The 16,881-nt window shown below is 44.7% G+C and overlaps 1 protein-coding gene across 1 annotated transcript; it reads right to left on the minus strand.

Moving 5' to 3' along the window:
* Positions 1–2,608: 2,608 nt before the first annotated feature.
* On the minus strand, positions 2,609–15,973 carry LOC102037634 (NADH-cytochrome b5 reductase 3). Its single transcript, XM_005429760.2, has 8 exons — positions 15,842–15,973; positions 12,753–12,825; positions 10,459–10,565; positions 9,138–9,267; positions 8,207–8,290; positions 7,997–8,082; positions 5,609–5,708; positions 2,609–4,590 (listed from the first exon to the last, which is right to left on the minus strand). Exons 1-8 carry the CDS (start codon positions 15,923–15,925, stop codon positions 4,418–4,420), a joined length of 837 nt encoding a protein of 278 aa, XP_005429817.2. The 5' UTR covers positions 15,926–15,973; the 3' UTR covers positions 2,609–4,417.
* Positions 15,974–16,881: the final 908 nt, after the last annotated feature.

Consider the following 16,881-nt stretch of genomic DNA (forward strand, 5'->3'; position numbering starts at 1 on the left):
AAAAAAAAAGAACTGTGCGATTCTTCTCTCCCCCCTCTCACTCTCTGCAACAAGTCTTAAAGGTGCAAAACTTATTATTATTCAGCATAAACCAATGAGACGATTTGGGGATAAAAGCATCATATAGTCAACCCAGGACAAGGGGACAGGATGAATATTTTTGGGGAAAAATGAGGAACTCTGTAGTGGACAGGCAGGGAAAATTTTGGAGGCAAAACTTGACTCCAAGAGTAGAGAATTAACACTTCGTTGTGGGGGCAGATCTTGAGAAAAGCTCCATTAAATAAATACTTTGAAGTAAAAATGAGGGAATCAGTGGTGGAAAAGTGGGGGAATCTTTTCTTTCTAGATTGTGGATAATCAGGGAAAACATTTGGGATAAAGAAATGAAATGCACGAGGGAAGGTTAATGTTCCCAAGGGAATGCTTTAGGGATGTGCAGTTTCTGAACTGCACAAGTCAGGCTCCCACAGAAACCTTCCAAAGCTGGAAGGGACAGGGAAGAAAATTTCAAGAGTGGTGTGGGAAGTGCTTTCTCCCAGGTCTGGACACTGCTGAGCTTGGAATGACTTAAAAATATTCTTTGTCCCTCTCTTGTTCCCAGCCCAGGACTAAGTTGGTGTTCCCTGCGTGGCTGCAGCTCCCTGGATGTGGAGGGAGGAGGTCTCTGCTGGAGAGTGGGAGAAAGGTCCCTGCTGGTTGCTGGGTCCTCAGTGGGCAGAGAACTCTGATCTTGGCAAGATGGGTTTGTGGGTATTGAACCAATCCTACCTCCTTTTAAATGAGTTGTATCAATTAGTCAGCAGCAGGGACCACTTTTAGCCAGCTTTAGTAGAGTCTTCCCAGATTTTCAAGCCTCATGAGGCAGGAGATTGACCTGGCTTGGGAACTAAACACTCCTGAGTAATTTTCTGGTAACAGTTCCATGTTTGACAGCTGATCCTTGTGCTGAAAGAATCCCTCTTTCTTCCATTCAGACAATTCCAAGGCTCACTGCTCCCATCTGGGAACAGTCCCCAGTCGGGATCTTCTCATGGAGTATCCCAAGGGGTACAAATTTGGCAGTTAATTCTACTCACCCCTGCCTAGTTCTAATTCCAAAGGATTTGGTGTCTGCCTTACCCAACTAGAGTCTGGTCCCAGCTCTGTTCTTCCGGCTTCTGCTGCTTTCCATTTCCCAGGAATTCCACCAACAGAGTCACAGCGTTTCCCACCTCCTCCAGGATTCCCTCTGTTGGGTTTGGGAAGAATATAAAAACCTGGGCCACCAGGGCTTTACTATCAGGAGTTACATCCCTGAATTCATTCATTTCCTAATACTATCTCTTCCCAACAAAGCACTGGGCATCCCATCCAAGCAATATAGAAAGGGATGTGCTAACCACTGGTCACCCCTCTGGAATGTCAGAGCTTGGAAAGAAGGGCAGTTGGGGCTTTTCCTGGTGGTACCCGTGAGGTGTATTCTACCAGAGCCCCTTCCCCTGTCTTCCCCTGAATCCACCAAAAATCCACCTGTTCATTCCCCAGCTGCTTCCTCCCTTTTTCTTTATCCAACAGAATTTTAACAGGTGAATATTCCCCTCTGGAATAGCACCTTTTATTCCAAACCTAATAGCAAACAAATAATTTCCTTTGACCTTCATTATTAGGATTTCACCAGGAGCTGGTGGATGCAAAATGATCCTCTCCTGGCCCCTGCTGGATTCCTGGAGCAGGGATTCTTTCCCTCCTTTCCCTGTCCCCTTTCAGGCTTTGTTCCACAGCTTTTGTTTCCAATTCTTGGATCCTTTCCTCTCTCCAGGAGCTCCCAGCAGTTCCACACCCTCTTTTCTCCCATCCTGATCATTTCTCCAGGAATGGATCTGTGCATTTCAATTCCCTTTTCCTTCGTCCAACAATTCCCACCAGTCCAGACCTAAAGCTGACACAAGGAGTGCTCAGTGGGAGTGCCTACAAATCCAAATCAAGACCTTGCCATCCCTAAACCAGCAACTCCAAACACACAATCCTAGAAAATTTGTATTAATTCAAACCTAACATTTAGGACACACCAAATACTTCAAAATGCCCAAGAAACATCCTCCTGCCTTCAGCTCCCAGGGGTTTTTGCTTTGAACTCCCATGGATTTGGGGACCAAGGGATTTCCTTGCAAAAACCTGTGCAGTGAACACTGGAATGCCCAATCCTGTGAATCCAAGGAGTATTAAAAGCTTAGTCCAACCTGGGCCACCATAAATTTTTGCCAAATATCCCCCAAACCCTTGGGATAACAGAATCCTCTGTACTGCATTTTTAGTGTGGAAAGCCAGGAATTACTTTATTATCCTACCTCCTTTTTAATGAGTTGTATCAATTAGACATCAGCAGAGACCACTTTTAGCCAGCTTCAGTTAAGTTTCACAGATTTCTTGTTGTTTTGATCATGAAATCGCCAAAACCTTAAGTTTGGTAAATTAAACTTGAAATTTTTAAATGAACAAATCCTGAGGGAACTGGGGACTGGCTATCTTGGATCTTATGTCCCTTCAAGGACATGTTAGATTTACCCACTGATTTTGGTGCCAAGGGAAACTCCAAGTTAAGAATAATCAAAATATGAATCAGTTCTCATGAAACTCAGCTTTTCAAAGCTTTATTCAGGATAAAAAAGGATGAGAATGACTTTGGCAAATACAATAAAGAAAAATCTATGCATATCCCACAGTGATACAGACCAGCAGCAGACCACTTCTCTCATATTTCTGCTTTTTGCCTTCCAAGAAAGGGACTAAAACTTGAAAAATTGAGTAGTATTTCAGCTTTGGAGCATAGTATTAAAGAACAAGTTTCAGAAACACACATCAAAAATTCAAGACTTGAGACAAATGTCAAATTAATAAAATTAATAACAGTATTATCTAGCTGAGGTTCCTTATATTAACTGTAGTATCTTTGCTTTTTAATTTTTACTGAAAAATTAACCTTTTAAATACACAGTACCCACCTGTTGTAGTGGCACAAAAGAAAACACAGTGAGCTATAACCTCGAATCCCTACCCAGTCTTTAAAAAATTGCTATTGTACATTGACACCTGTAGCTACCTCAGCACCCACAGTACTTCATACATGACTAAATACCCTTCCAGTCACTCTGATGTCATCACCAGAACAAGGTTTTTAGTTCCCTAGACTCCTTGCAGGACATCTCTAACCTCAGCAGCATCTCTGCTGGTCAGAAGCAGAAGGCTGGGCACACAAGATGCCTGCAGTGTCCTAAAAACTAGGTAAAAGGCTGCTGTAAAAAAAGGATAATAAAAAATAAGAATTGTAGCTGTAGTAAACAGCTTCTAGGAAACAGTTTTAGACTCAGCGAGACACTTGAATTTGCTGTCAGTTTGGTGATTTAAGGCTGTTCCCATGCATCCTTCCCAAGCAAACCCTGGGGAGCTTTGCCTGATTGAGACACGGAGGTGATCGCATGCTACTGCAACCAGAGCAGGGCTGCCTGCCAAAACCCCCTGGCAATGAAACCTGGGCTCCCTTCAGCCCAAATCCACCTCTGGGAAACAATTAACAAGAAAATCTCATCCAGTTTTCACCCAGCATTTTCTTTCACTGCACAGGGCACACAGAATAACTGCTTTAGTACTCCTATGCCATCACCCAGTACTTAGGAGTGAATACAAAATTTAGAATTTTTTTTCAGTATCCCACACATTATCAAGCAAAAAATTCAAGGTACTTGTGAAACAGTACCCAAAGCCACCTTCTGTAGTTTCTTTCATTGCCCAGGGATGAGAACTGTGACCAGATGGAAAAGTGTTTGCACTTAAGAGAGGCTATTCCAAAATACAAAGGAAACCAATTTTTTATCACTGCCTACCTCTCTGTTTTGATTATGAGGCAGCTGCAACACCTTCAGCCATAAATGTTCATTGGCATCCTTCAACTCAACAAGCATCTTTAAACTGATGTTGCAAAGGTTATGGATACAAGGCAAACACTCCTGGCCCTAGAGCTCTGTAAGGATTACCATTTGGCATAAGCAAGGTGAATAATCCAACACTTGTCATTGTTTTCATAGCTCATACTGAATAAAATCCTGGGTATGCACAGTGTTAGGAAGTAGGATATTACTGCCACTTTATTACAGCACTAAGAAAAGGCGTAAGTGAGTGTGTGCTGCCCTGAGCAGCTGCACTGTCCTCCCTGGACATGGAGCACACAACACAGAGCACGAGGCACCACCACCTCTCCACACACAGTTTAGCACAGTTATGTGTCTTACTTGCCAGAGAGTCTGAAAATATGAAGCATTTTTAATGTAAATGTGTTTTCCCAGCACTGTGCATCAGCCACCTCTGTAACTTTGTCCTGTTCCCCCATGTTTTTCTTTTTCCTTCCCTTCTACACAAGATCCCTGAATAACAGTCATGTTTAGAAGGAGAACCTCATGTCCTTGGCATAGCCCAGTTTGTCCAGGTTGGGAATGCAGGCATACTGGATCATTGGAGGAGGTCCACACATGAGGATCAGAACATCGTTCTGAGGTGGGGGCAGGTGGTCTCTGATCATCTCTTGGTTCACAAACCCTTGGCTGTAATCCCAATCTGTTAAAAGAAAATGAAAGTAGGAGGAGCAGAATGAGGTAAAAAGGAGGAAAAGAGAGATACAAGTCACTTTAGAAAGGAGAAATCCTGCTGATGAAGTTGTTCCCAGTTGGAACACTTACAATGACAGTCAGTTTTACTGGGATTCAGGTTAACCATCACATCCCCAGCCCTGGATACAGAACAAACTTGTACTGCTGCTGACCCAAACTTTTGGGCATCATAAGACTGTACAGTTTTTTTTTATCCCAGTTTTGGTCAGCCTTCACATATGACAGTGAAAGTCTGCAGAACAGTCTTGAGGAGGTCCAAGGAGGAACTTTTATCCCAACTGCTAAGATCAGTTCATGATTTCCCCAAAGAAGGAATGGCAATCAGAAATTCCAGGAGAACACTGATTGCAGAGGATGACACAACAGAAACAGAGCCTTCCCTCAACATACCAGAGGTGTATTCTGGGTCACAAGGAAGAGGAGGCCTACATGGCTTTTCCTTCTCTGCCCCAAACTCCCAGGGAATGCGAGTGTGAATCTATCCTGGCATGGGTGGGCATGAACAGGAATGGTAAGGAAGGAAAGCCACAAGGAATGACACTGTTTAGCCTTCTCTTCCTCAAGCTTGTTCAGCAAGCTCAGGTAGGGATCTGTGCCCATGAGCTCCACAGTGCCTCAGGTACTGCAGCTGCCTCAGGCACTGCAGCTGCCTCAGGGCAGGCTCCAAACACAAGGATAACACATTGTATTTGTGTCTGTGGGGAAGGAGAAAAGAAGGTCGACAGGAGACAATGGTAAATCTGCAGGTGTAGCCATGGGAGAAACACTGCACTGCCACTGGCCTGAGGTGAGCTTCGGAAACACTTGGAGCCTGTGGAGAATGAGGCTGCTCAGACCTTCACTAAGCAATGAATGCACTAAGAAATGAATCATGAAGCTCAGAAATACACCCATGGCACTCCATGTCTCCTGTGAAGCACACTGATGCTCCTGAGTTTCACAAGCAGTGGCACTCCAGGTCTTACTTTCAGGCGCCGTGTCCAGCGTGTACCAGCACTTGAAGCGAGCCGGATTCTGCACCTGGATCTCATCGAGCTCGGAACGTAACAGGATATCCTTCTCAGTCTGCAGGACAGGGAAAACAGTGATCACACCCTGCATGTGAGTGCAGCCCTCACATGGCCACAGAGCAGCAGCTACTGCACAGCCCTGAGGGATGGAAGAGATGATTCAACTCCATTTCAAAGGCTGAAGAGGCCAAACCCAAGTTATTCCCATGCCTAGCCCATGGCAGAGCTAATAGAACGCTTCTAACTTTCCAAATTCTGACCATGCAATGCCTTCTCTCTAAAAATAAAACAAAGCAGAACCATCACTTAATCAGGGAATCAGAAGGATGAAGCCCCTTTTAGCACTATCACATCATAAAACTAATCATGACTGCACAGAAATATCTCCCTACCCCTTCATACTCTACCATCCAGACAGGAAATGCCAGGTTTTTTCACCTTTGTCAATTCAAGTATCATCAGCACTGCCATATGGAGACTGCTTGGCTTTTAAAAAGCATGTGGAATGAACAATCAAAAGGGTATCAAGTTCTGGTTGGAACAATAAACATTACTCAGGGTATCAAGTTTGGCTCCTCCCTGATGCAGCATCACTGAAGGCCAAAGGAAAGCCTTATTTCCCTCAGAGCAGCTGCAGTCTGGGCAGGAAGGAAAAGGGCAGGGACTGAAAGTGCTGCCATCCCCTGCAGCCATAGTAATTTGGCACAGAGGTCACCACTAAGTCCATAACTGTGGGGATAAGGAGGAATGTGCAGCAGCTATTCCAGAGAATGTGCTATTCCTGGGTGTGCAGCTGTGGGTGCTCCAGAAAAACTCCTACTGGCTCTGGCCAACTCAAAGTGTGCCAGCCAGAAGCACAGCAGGAGTCCATGTACATTGTTTTAAACACTTTAAAATATTTTTTAAAACTGCTTCCTATTTGTGGAGTTACTGGGTCCAAGGACTCTTTAAAGCCAGGGACTGATGTTTCCATAGGTAACAGGGAGGGAACTGTTTCCCAGGTTCTCCCTCCCAGCTGCAGTGGGCTTCCCATGCTACTAAGGCAGCTCCAGGCCTGTGTTAGCCATTCTGAATCATTCCCAGCAAATCCTGGCCCTCCTGCTCTGATACCACTGCACTTTATGCCAAATCCAAGGGCTCCAGCCAGCAGCAGAGAGCACTGGCAGGGCTCCTCAGAACAGGGAATCTCAGCACTTGGATCGTAGCTCCTGGGCAGGAAAACCTCAGGCTATAACTCAGCTATCACAGAACTGCCTGGGCTGGAAGAGACCTTAAAGCCCATCCAGTTCCACTCCCCCAGGTTGCTCAGAGCCCCATCCAGCCTGGCCTTGGACACTGCCAGGGATCCAGGGGCAGCCACAGCTTCTCTGGGCAACCTGTGCCAGGGCCTCACAGGGAACAATTTCTTCCTCATATCCAATCTAAACCTCCTCTCTGTCAATGTGAAGCCATTCCCCCTTGTCCTGTCACTCCAGGCCCTCGTCAAGAGTCCCTCTCCATCTTTCTTGTAGGCACAAAAATGGCACAAATGAATAAGCACACACTGAATATGAGAAGAAAAATAGAGGAGAGCCTAAACAAGCTAAAAACCACAAGCATGAAGTGAAGCTCACCACAAATAATGACTCAATCCAAACACAAATATTAATTAGAGGGAGAAATTAAAAAGCAGAAAGAGTCACAGTAGAAGAACATCAGGCCAAAAAGGGGTACTGCCCAGCAGCACACACCAACACCTGGCTTTCCCAAGAAATTTCTCTTGCAAGGATTCCATGGATGAGAGCTTTGCTCTGGCCAGCATGCAGGATGCCACACCTCAAGAAGCAGGAGAAGCAGTGAAAAACTGACAGAAGGGCTGGAAATAAAAGCAGACAGCCAAGAAGAATCATAACTCTATAACTGAGGGAGCTGCTGAGACCACAGTTACTTTAGCCTCACCCAAGATGTCCTCAGACAGAAAGATTCCACAGACAAACACTGCTGCAAAGCTGGGGAGTTGAAATTGCTGGAGGAGACAAATATCCACCCCTTTCATGTTTCCACTAAGAGAGACAGCTCTGAAAGTCTGCCCAAAACATTAACAACTTGCACAAAGGAATGCAGGGCTTTAACACTCATAAACTGGATTAGAAACAGAGCAATGAGTCACAGGAAGGCAAACATTAGCAATCCTTGCTGTAGTAATGCTAAAGCCTCGATTTATCACTGTACTTTCATATGGGAGGTTTCCAACACTTCAGTTCACTTCTCCCCTTAGGGTTTGTATCTCTGTGATTTCATTTGCTGAGTGGAGTCCTGCTAGGTAAGCAAAATACTACAAACTGAAAAAAAGTACAGAACTACCTGATTAGCAAACAGCAGCTGGCAAATGGTGGGGTCATCTTTGTCCTTTATGATTGCTCGAATGATCTGCAGCATAGGTGTTATCCCTGGGGGACAGAGGCAGGTCAGTGATGTGAGGATGGGGAGTAAAAGAAGGGACAAGTGGGAAAATGGAAGCAAATGCATCCAGCAGCTGTCAGAAACCACAGATGAATCCTTACAGCTACCTACCAGTCCCCCCTGCAATCATCCCCACGTACTTCACTGTCTTGGTAACTGGTTCAGCTTTCTTTTCTGGCCGAATAGCAAACTTGCCTGAAGAGAGAAAGAGATGGAAAACACTGAGGCAAGCAGGAAACACCTCCTGTTATCCCTTTCCAGCACATCCTGCTAAATTGACTTCATTTCAGCCTTGCCACTCTTCCCTCCCACAGAACAGAAAAGGTGAAGATGTCCTGAATTAGGGCAACCCTGGAAGGTGATTTTAGGACATGAGGTGGTACCATCAAACACTGACAAGGGTTATGACTTATCCCTGATCACAGCCTACATACACACCACCTGTATTTCAATTTGCTCATATTCCATAGCCCCAGTGACATTCACAAGCCCAGATTCTGGAAACAGCTCTACACTAAGGAATTGATCTGCTCACAGAGTTGATTTCCCCTGAGCGGATTATTTTAAAGAAAAACATAAAATATATACCATGGGGCTTTTTTGTTATTTTTCTCTTTTTGAGCCAAACACAACAGAGAGTCTGAAACTCCCCAGAGTGCTGGGCTGTATTCACAGCTCTCTTCATCCAGAATAACATGAATGCTACATACAAGCTCTGGAAAACCACGTGTCAGAGTTGTGCTTCACACAAAACTACCAGAAGGTTTTTGTGACACATCTGTGACTGCATTATACTAACAGAAGATATTTTACATTGACATAAAAGCAATGCCTACTCAAAGTTCATTTTTACTTGGGAAATTAGCAGTGGACAGTGCAAATACCCAGTGTTTTTGTCAGTGTATAAACTGTGCCTATATAACATGGAAAAAACCCATCCCTTACTTGAGAACAGCATCAATAAAAAGCACTTCTATAGTAATAAGACATTTTTCCTGTACTGTTTACTCTGGGTAAATTCTATAGTCCAAAGCAGCCTTGCCTTTTCCTTTGTACACAAGGAGGCCACTTGGTCCTCTGAAGTCAATGGTGTCCCCTATCTTCAGGCTGTCCAAGTATTGTGACATCTTCCCCCCATCAGGAAACTTGGGATGGACACCTCTGAAGTAGACCTGTTAAAAACAATGACAAAGCAATTCAGTCTCACAGCTCAGAGAAGAGTATTTGCCCTTCAAAGTTTTAGGTACAAATACTCCTCGTGCAAAGAACACAATTACTCCATAAAGAAATGCAATGTCTGACTGACAAAAGATCAAAATGCCACTCCTGCCCCAATTTTTGGACAGAGACCAGTGATTTTTCCACTGTAATTCTGCAACACAGAGAATGTTGATAATCAACACTATTTACACCCAAGTTTAAAAGGGGCTAGAAAAATAAAGAAAAAGCCCAAAACACTGATTCCATACAGCAAAATTCTAAGAGGAAATCCAGTGCAGATATTAATATTTTAAATTCCTAACAGCCTTAAATGATAGGTAGTCTAGCTAACCAGAGGCAAAACAAAAGTACATTATCACAAGAGTTAAAATCACATTCTTACCAATTAAATCAATCATTCCCACTGCCTGGATCAGTAATGATAACGATCATCTAACTGAAATATTTTATGAAAAATCTTTTCGTTAGGATCTTTTCTCCTGAGAAGCTGAGAGGCCTCAGAAACAAAATGCAAATAATAATTATCTGCTGCTGTGGAATGCAACAGGTGCATATTTGATTGGTCTCATGTGGTTGTTTTTAATTAATGGCAAATCAAAGTCCAGCTGTCTTGGACTCTGGTCAGTCACAAGATTTTATTATCATTCCATTCCTTTCTAATCCTTGCAAGCCTTCTGATGAAATCCTTTCTTCTACTCTTTCACTATAGTTTTAATATATCATTATCTTTTAATATAATATATATAATAAAATAAAAAATCAGCCTTCTGAAACATGGAGTCAAGATTCTCATCTCTTCCCTCATCCTGGGACTCCGGTGAACACCACCACAATCATCACTCTCAGTGCTCATAATGACCAAATTCCATTAGCTTCAGAAGCAGCTGCCCATTCAGGCAAGGTTAATTCCTTATTCCAGAAGGATTAAAATGCATATGAACATCTGCAGGTCCACACAGAGGGTGGAAATGATACAGCACCTCATGAGACACCCTCACTAAAGAAGTGCCTGCAGAATGCCATGTGGGCTGTAGGTACTGGCACATTCCTGAAGAGAAGCCAGCACACCAAACTTCACATAAAGGCACTGTAAAGGTGGCTCAGAAGTGGCCCAGCCTGGGAACAGAGTATGATATTCTCACCTTGACAACAAGATCCACAAAGCCCTTGTCATCATCACTGGAAACTGGAGTGTAAGGTCTGACAACCAGAGCTCCATCAATCCGTGCAGACAGGTAGATGTGCTGCCCTATTGCAGGAAAAAAAACCCAAAAACTAATTTTCTTTCAAAAGATTTTTCTTTCAGTGGATTGGCTCAAATGCAGCCTCAAAGCTCTAACTACCTTATTTTGCAGCATCACTTCTTCCTTTCTTATTTTCCTGACACTGCCACACCTTGCCAGAGTTGTTAGCCATGCACAGATCTACCTGCAAGGACAGACAACTCCACTGCTAATTCTGTGCGTCAATCATAACTTCATGCATTTACATTTACCAAAGCCTGAACTGTACCCCAGATCTTTCAAAAGATGGGATTTGTCTCTCCTGCACAGGCAAATAAAAGGGACACAGGAGGGGAGAACTGTCAAATGCTGTTCACACATCTTTATTAATGTATTAGCTGGAAACAGACACAGTCTATTTAAAACTCAGTTTGTAACTGCTCTTGCTTTGAGCACAGATCCCCCCACATCCTCCAGGAGCTCTCCAGCTGCTTTGCTGAGGCTGCCTAGACACAAAGCACTTTGCTAACCCTGCTATTCCTCCAGCTTAACATGCAAATGCAGCAACCACGTTTCCATGTGTCACACATCCTCTGAGCTCTCTACAACAGTTTCTCTTCTCAATGTCTACATATTTTTTTCTGAAAAAAGCAAGAAAATAACTAACTTCTATGAAAGGTTTTCCTATAAATTTCCACTATTCTGAAGACTATCCAGGAGGGGAAGGAGAGGTTTTGAATTTTGGGGTTTTTTTTCACCATTAGGTCAACAGAACAAAGCATCTCCAATGATGGCACAGCTCCTCTGCCCGTTATGGGAACACAACAGAGGGGATTTTACCAGGAACTGGTTTGCATAATGACCATATTACATTAGCTCCAGAAGCAGCTGACCCTTCAGGAATGCTTAATTCCTTACTTCAGAAGGATTACAAAGTGCTAGGTGAGGGAATATGTGTTACCTGGTGACTTGGGGAATGAGCAACCGTAACTCACCTGAAGCTGTACATGGACATCATATTCCTGTAACCCTCCCAGCAGAGCCTACAGAAATCCTGCTAGGGCACACCTGGAGGGAGCTGCAGCAGGGAGCTCCTGTTCCTTCTCTAGGGCAGAAGAGGCTGCAGGCACAGACCACAGAGCCCTGGTGACCCCTGCAGACTGTCAGCCTGGACAGTGGGGTTGCTGCTGGGGCACACCTCACAAGAACTGCTACAAAGCAGAAAAGGTGCCCCTCCCAGAGAGAAAATGTGCCTTGTGCCCTCATCTGTTTGAGCTTTGCCCCACCCTGATAGGACATAAGTTGGCAGCCTCTGCATGGGGCCACATACAACCCCCCTCCCTCAGAATGAAGCTTTCAGTGGTTTTGGTGATAAAAGGCAAAAGCTGGTGCTGGACTAAACAGCATCTGCCACCCAACTGCAGCTCTGCTGCTCCCAGCTGCTTTTCCATCTTCTGCAGCTTTCAGATCTCTCTGCTTCCCAAGTCTCACCCTGCAAACCACCCCTCAATGTCCATTTTGGGCAAGCCAGGGAAAGGAGCTTTGCTTTCATGGCTACTAAAAAGATCAAGAGATTTTTAACATCCCAAAGAAGATGGAAGTTAACACCTGGAAAAGGTGCTGACAACAACCACAAAGAACAGGAGTCATGGATCACTGCAGCAGCTTGTTAAAGCAGAAGTCCTATTAAACACAAGTCACAATTAAATGCTCTTTATACAAGCAGGAGGAAGCAATGGCACTAAGCTGTTATGGAAGACACCACACCACGTGGCAGGGCCTTTGGAAACAACTACCCCTGGGTGATTCAAACCTTCCACGAAATTCAGAAGTGAGTAGATCATCTGGTAAACCACATGTGTTGGAGGAGAAGTGGATGAGAGCAGTGCCTCAGGGCATGGAAGGGGACTGCAGGGATTCAGCCCCACCGGAATAACACATGCTGGAAAGCTGAGACTGGAAAAGTACAAGTGAAGACCTGTGTTTGTTCCTCCACTCCGCACAGAAACAAGCTGGATGTTCACTCACATACACTGCACTTCAGAGCCTGCAGATTACTCACAGCACGAGGATATTCATGCAGAGCTCTCAATAACAGCTCCAGCCACATGAGGAGTATTCCAAATAAAAAAACATAGGGGAAAAAAACCCCACAAAATCTCTTATAGTGTAATTAATGCCATCAACACTTGGATTAATCATAGGGAACATACCTAGAGGGAGACCCAGAACGTGCTCCATGGAAGGGAGGGCAAATCGAAACCTCCTTGTGTCATGACTAACTTCCTGAAAAAGGAAAATCACAACAGTCAGCTCTGCTGTTGGGATTAAATGTTTGTGATTTCACTTCTAAAACAAGACAAGTCTGACATCCTGCAGGATTAAGAATTAATGACACTTAATACCTGTGTGCAGATTAAGACTCAATGATAACTTTCCAAATATTATGGATATTTACACTGCCTTCCATGAGAAGGTCACAAGATATAAATTAATTAGTTCTTCAGTTCTCATTTCAAGTTTAAATATGCAAGAGTTCAAGGCCACAGTATTCTGATTCTTATCTCTCAAATTCAGATGAATTAACCATACATGGAAGTAGCAACCTGGTTCCTTTTGCCATGGTAAGGTCCTTGAAGTATTTTCCCTGTAAAAACCGAATTAATCCGTAAATGAAATTGAAAAGAGCACTGTGTTTAGATATGAACAAAAGTATGACAATATATCCAATCCTGCTGGGATAATTATTCTAATCTTTACTAGGAAAATCACACCTTTAATAAAATTTTGGCAATAAGTATCTGAACACTATTTCTTATATTATGTAAATTTTATGTTTCAAAAATCAGGTCATATTCACAGGAATGGAAAACACAGCAAAAAATGAAAAAGACAGAAAGAAACATCATACAGTTTAATGCCTCATCCAGTGACTTTCTGTTTTTAAGGGTTTTGTAACCCTTATTTTGTTTGCCTAACTGTTTTTAAAGTAACCAATAGAGACAAATTTCTTCCTCACAGTTTGTCTCATCTTCCCTTGCTATGGTCAAACTGATGAAATTTTCCTCACAGTACCTCATTTTAAGGCAAATCCTGAAGGAAGAAGGGAATGGACTGGCAGTCTCCAAAGGGCTTCTCTGTACTTATGTCTATTCAGGAGCAGTAACTGCCACTGAAAATTCCTTTAGAAAGACAACTAATGTGGATTTAACACTGCTGCTGTTTCTGTACAGAAATTTCAGCACTGTATGGAAATCACTGGCTTTTGCCAATAATGCTGCATTTTTATTATTCTGTCTTTAACAGTATGCAGAAAGGACAAAGCTCTGAATTCCCACTTGATCACCTCAGCAATTAAAGTCGAGAGAGTTTAGCTGAAGGTGCATAACACAAGTATTTTGGTGCATCGTGAGGCAATTGTGAGAAACTAGGAGGCTCAGGGGATCCCCAACACCGAGATCAGCACGCCTGTGCCTCTCTCTGTCACACAACCAGGACACCAAGCCTGTCACCCTGCAAGGTGTCATCAAGGCTGGATTACAGACCGCCTTGGATCAGGATCCACTTCCAGCACAAGGTCACTCCCCTTTGGCACTGCCCTGAGCACCTGGAAGCCCTTGGCCACACACTTCTGTCTCAAGCTGCAGTGCCAAGGAGCCTTTCACCCTTGTCAAATGCAATGTTGAAGAACAGTTTTTGCAGGCTGGTGTCTTGCAGAAGCCACTGAAAGGCAACAAATTAATTATGCACACCATTGTAAAACCAACCAGCCAAACTGAAGTTGTTGGCTTTTTTAAGGCATGAAGTAAATTAGCATACTTAACTATATTATAGATTTTTCCTATGCTATGCACCAGGAAGCAGCCTCGAGACTCCTATTTCTCTGTTTGAGAGACAGGTGTGGCAGACTCAATTTGGACACATCACACAATCATAGAAGGATTTGGGTGGAAGGGACACTAAAGATCACCCAGTTTACCCCCCTGCCATAGGCAGGGACATCTCCCACTATCCCAGCTTGCTCAGAGCCCCATCCAACATGGTCTTGGACACTATCAGGGATCCAGGGGCAGCCACAGATGCTCTGGGCAACCTGTGCCAGGGCCTCAGCACCCCCACAGGGGAGAATTTCTGCCCAATATCCAATCGAAACCCACTCTCTGTCAGTGTGAACCCATCCCTCCTTGTCCTGTCACTCCAGGCCCTTGTCAAGTCTCTCTCTCCATCTTTCCTGTGGGCTCCCTTCAGGCACTGCAAGGGCACAGTGAGGTCACCCCAAAGCCTTCTCTTCTCCAGGCTGAACAATCCCAATTCCCCCAGCCTTTCCTGACCTCATGAGAAGTAGGGAGCCTATAACAACAGTGTGGTTGCAGCACACCTGGGAAATAAATTCAGCAATGCAGCCCAGCCCAAGCCACAGGGAAGCTCTCAGTTCACACAAACCCAGGATTCAAAATGACAGTATTTTTTTTTGTTTCCTTTGACAGAACCAGTCAAAGCCAAGCTACCAGTGCACCTCTAAACCTCAAACAAAGCTCTGTTCCAGTCCAAAGTCTTCTGATAAATTTCTGAATAGCTCATAGCCTTAAAAAGTCAACACTAAAAATATCCTCAGGTGTGACTTTACACCTGAAAAGCCAAGATATCTCCCTCATGCTTTTGATAGTGGGTTTATCCAATAGAAACCTAGACTTTTCAACTTTGGTGGCTTTGGCTCACTTCCCACAAGCTTAGTTACCATTTCTGATGGCAAGATCCACCCCTGAAAGCATTATGACATTCCCCTGGTATCCCACTTGAGCAAGCATTTAATTTTGTACCGCGAGGCTTTACTTCGACAGAGAGTAGAGAAGCTGAGACAGCTTGGGTGCTGTCAGGACTGCATGACTTAAACACCTTTCTTCCTGGAAAACATTACAGTATATCAATCTAGTAACAGGAACCAGCATAGTTCTGGCAACTGCTGTTGAATGCCACTGACCATGAAAAACCTGCCTGCTCTGCCTGACAGCAGGACTTGTGTCCCTTAGCCCAGTCGGTAGTGCACATTTTGGGAATTTCTGCTGACACACATTCACTGTGAGTTTGATCATTTCCAAGCAGCATTCCCCACTCTAAGCTGTTTGGAAACAAGCTGCTTGCAGAACTGCAAGTTACACCACACAAAGAGCTTTTATTAAGAAGTCCTTTCCTCAAGACAAAAGTATCCACCCTGTTGGGACATCACCCAAGGCTTCAGAAGCTGTAAAGCATTTCACAGCACCCATGGAGGGGTCATGCTCAGCACTGCACATGCACCTACCTCCTTATCAATCAGCCTCAGTGCATACTTCACTTCTGGGTCCTTGAGGGTAATTGCAGGCTGGGGATTCCTGAAGAGCCTCATGAAGGTGGTGTAGATCAGCCATATTGGGTATGTCACAACCTGACGCAACTGCAGCAGCACAGAAACAGTGTCAGACATGTGTGCAGAATGAGTTATTTGGGTGACAGGGAATAGGGCACTATGCCATGACACTCTAACCACCAAAAAGTTTATTTGAGCAGGAAGAGGAAGCATTATTAAAAAAAAATAAATCCCAAACCCACAGATTTGCTTTATGAAGACCCAGCATCACTCCCGTGTTGAGGCACTTGCACACCAGCACAGGGCTGGCAGCTGGATACAAAGTGAGGCTGTCACAGCTCCATATCCCCAGGTGCCCTGACAGGGAGGCTGAATCCCCATCTCCAGCAGGCACATCGACACATGTATCACACATGTCCAAATACACACAGAATATCCTGAGTTGAGAGGGGCCCATCAGGATCATCCAGTCCAACCTCACACAGGAGGCCCCAACAATCCCTGAGAACATTGTCCAAATGTTCCTTGTGCTCTGTCAGGCTTGGGGCTGTGACGATTCCCTGGGGAGCTCCAGTGCCCAACCACCCTTTGGGTGAGGAACCTTTTCCTAATGTCCAGCCTAAGCCTGTGGCAGACCACACTGATCAACAGAGCCAGACACCCACAAACAGCCCCAACAGGCTCATCCTGTTCCCGTCCCCAGCGATCGGGATAAAGGTCCACGAGTGGGAATTCCGTACACACACAACTGTACCATGTGGATCCCCCAGCAGCTGGCTTTGCCCTGGCAGAGTGCACCCACTCTCCAGGCTCCCCAGCTGCTGCCATCTGGACACAGGGGCCACTGTTGCACAGACCCCTTCACAGGCCACCCCACGTGCTGCAGACACCCCATAATTTGGGGTCTCACACTCGGGCACAGACCCTGTTCTCTCTCTGGCAGCTGAGCAGGGCTTTGCCAGCCAAGCCACGCTGCTGCTGGGTGCTGGCACCAT

This window comes from Geospiza fortis, unplaced genomic scaffold, assembly GCF_000277835.1.
Source record: "Geospiza fortis unplaced genomic scaffold, GeoFor_1.0 scaffold242, whole genome shotgun sequence".
Lineage (NCBI taxonomy): Eukaryota > Metazoa > Chordata > Aves > Passeriformes > Thraupidae > Geospiza > Geospiza fortis.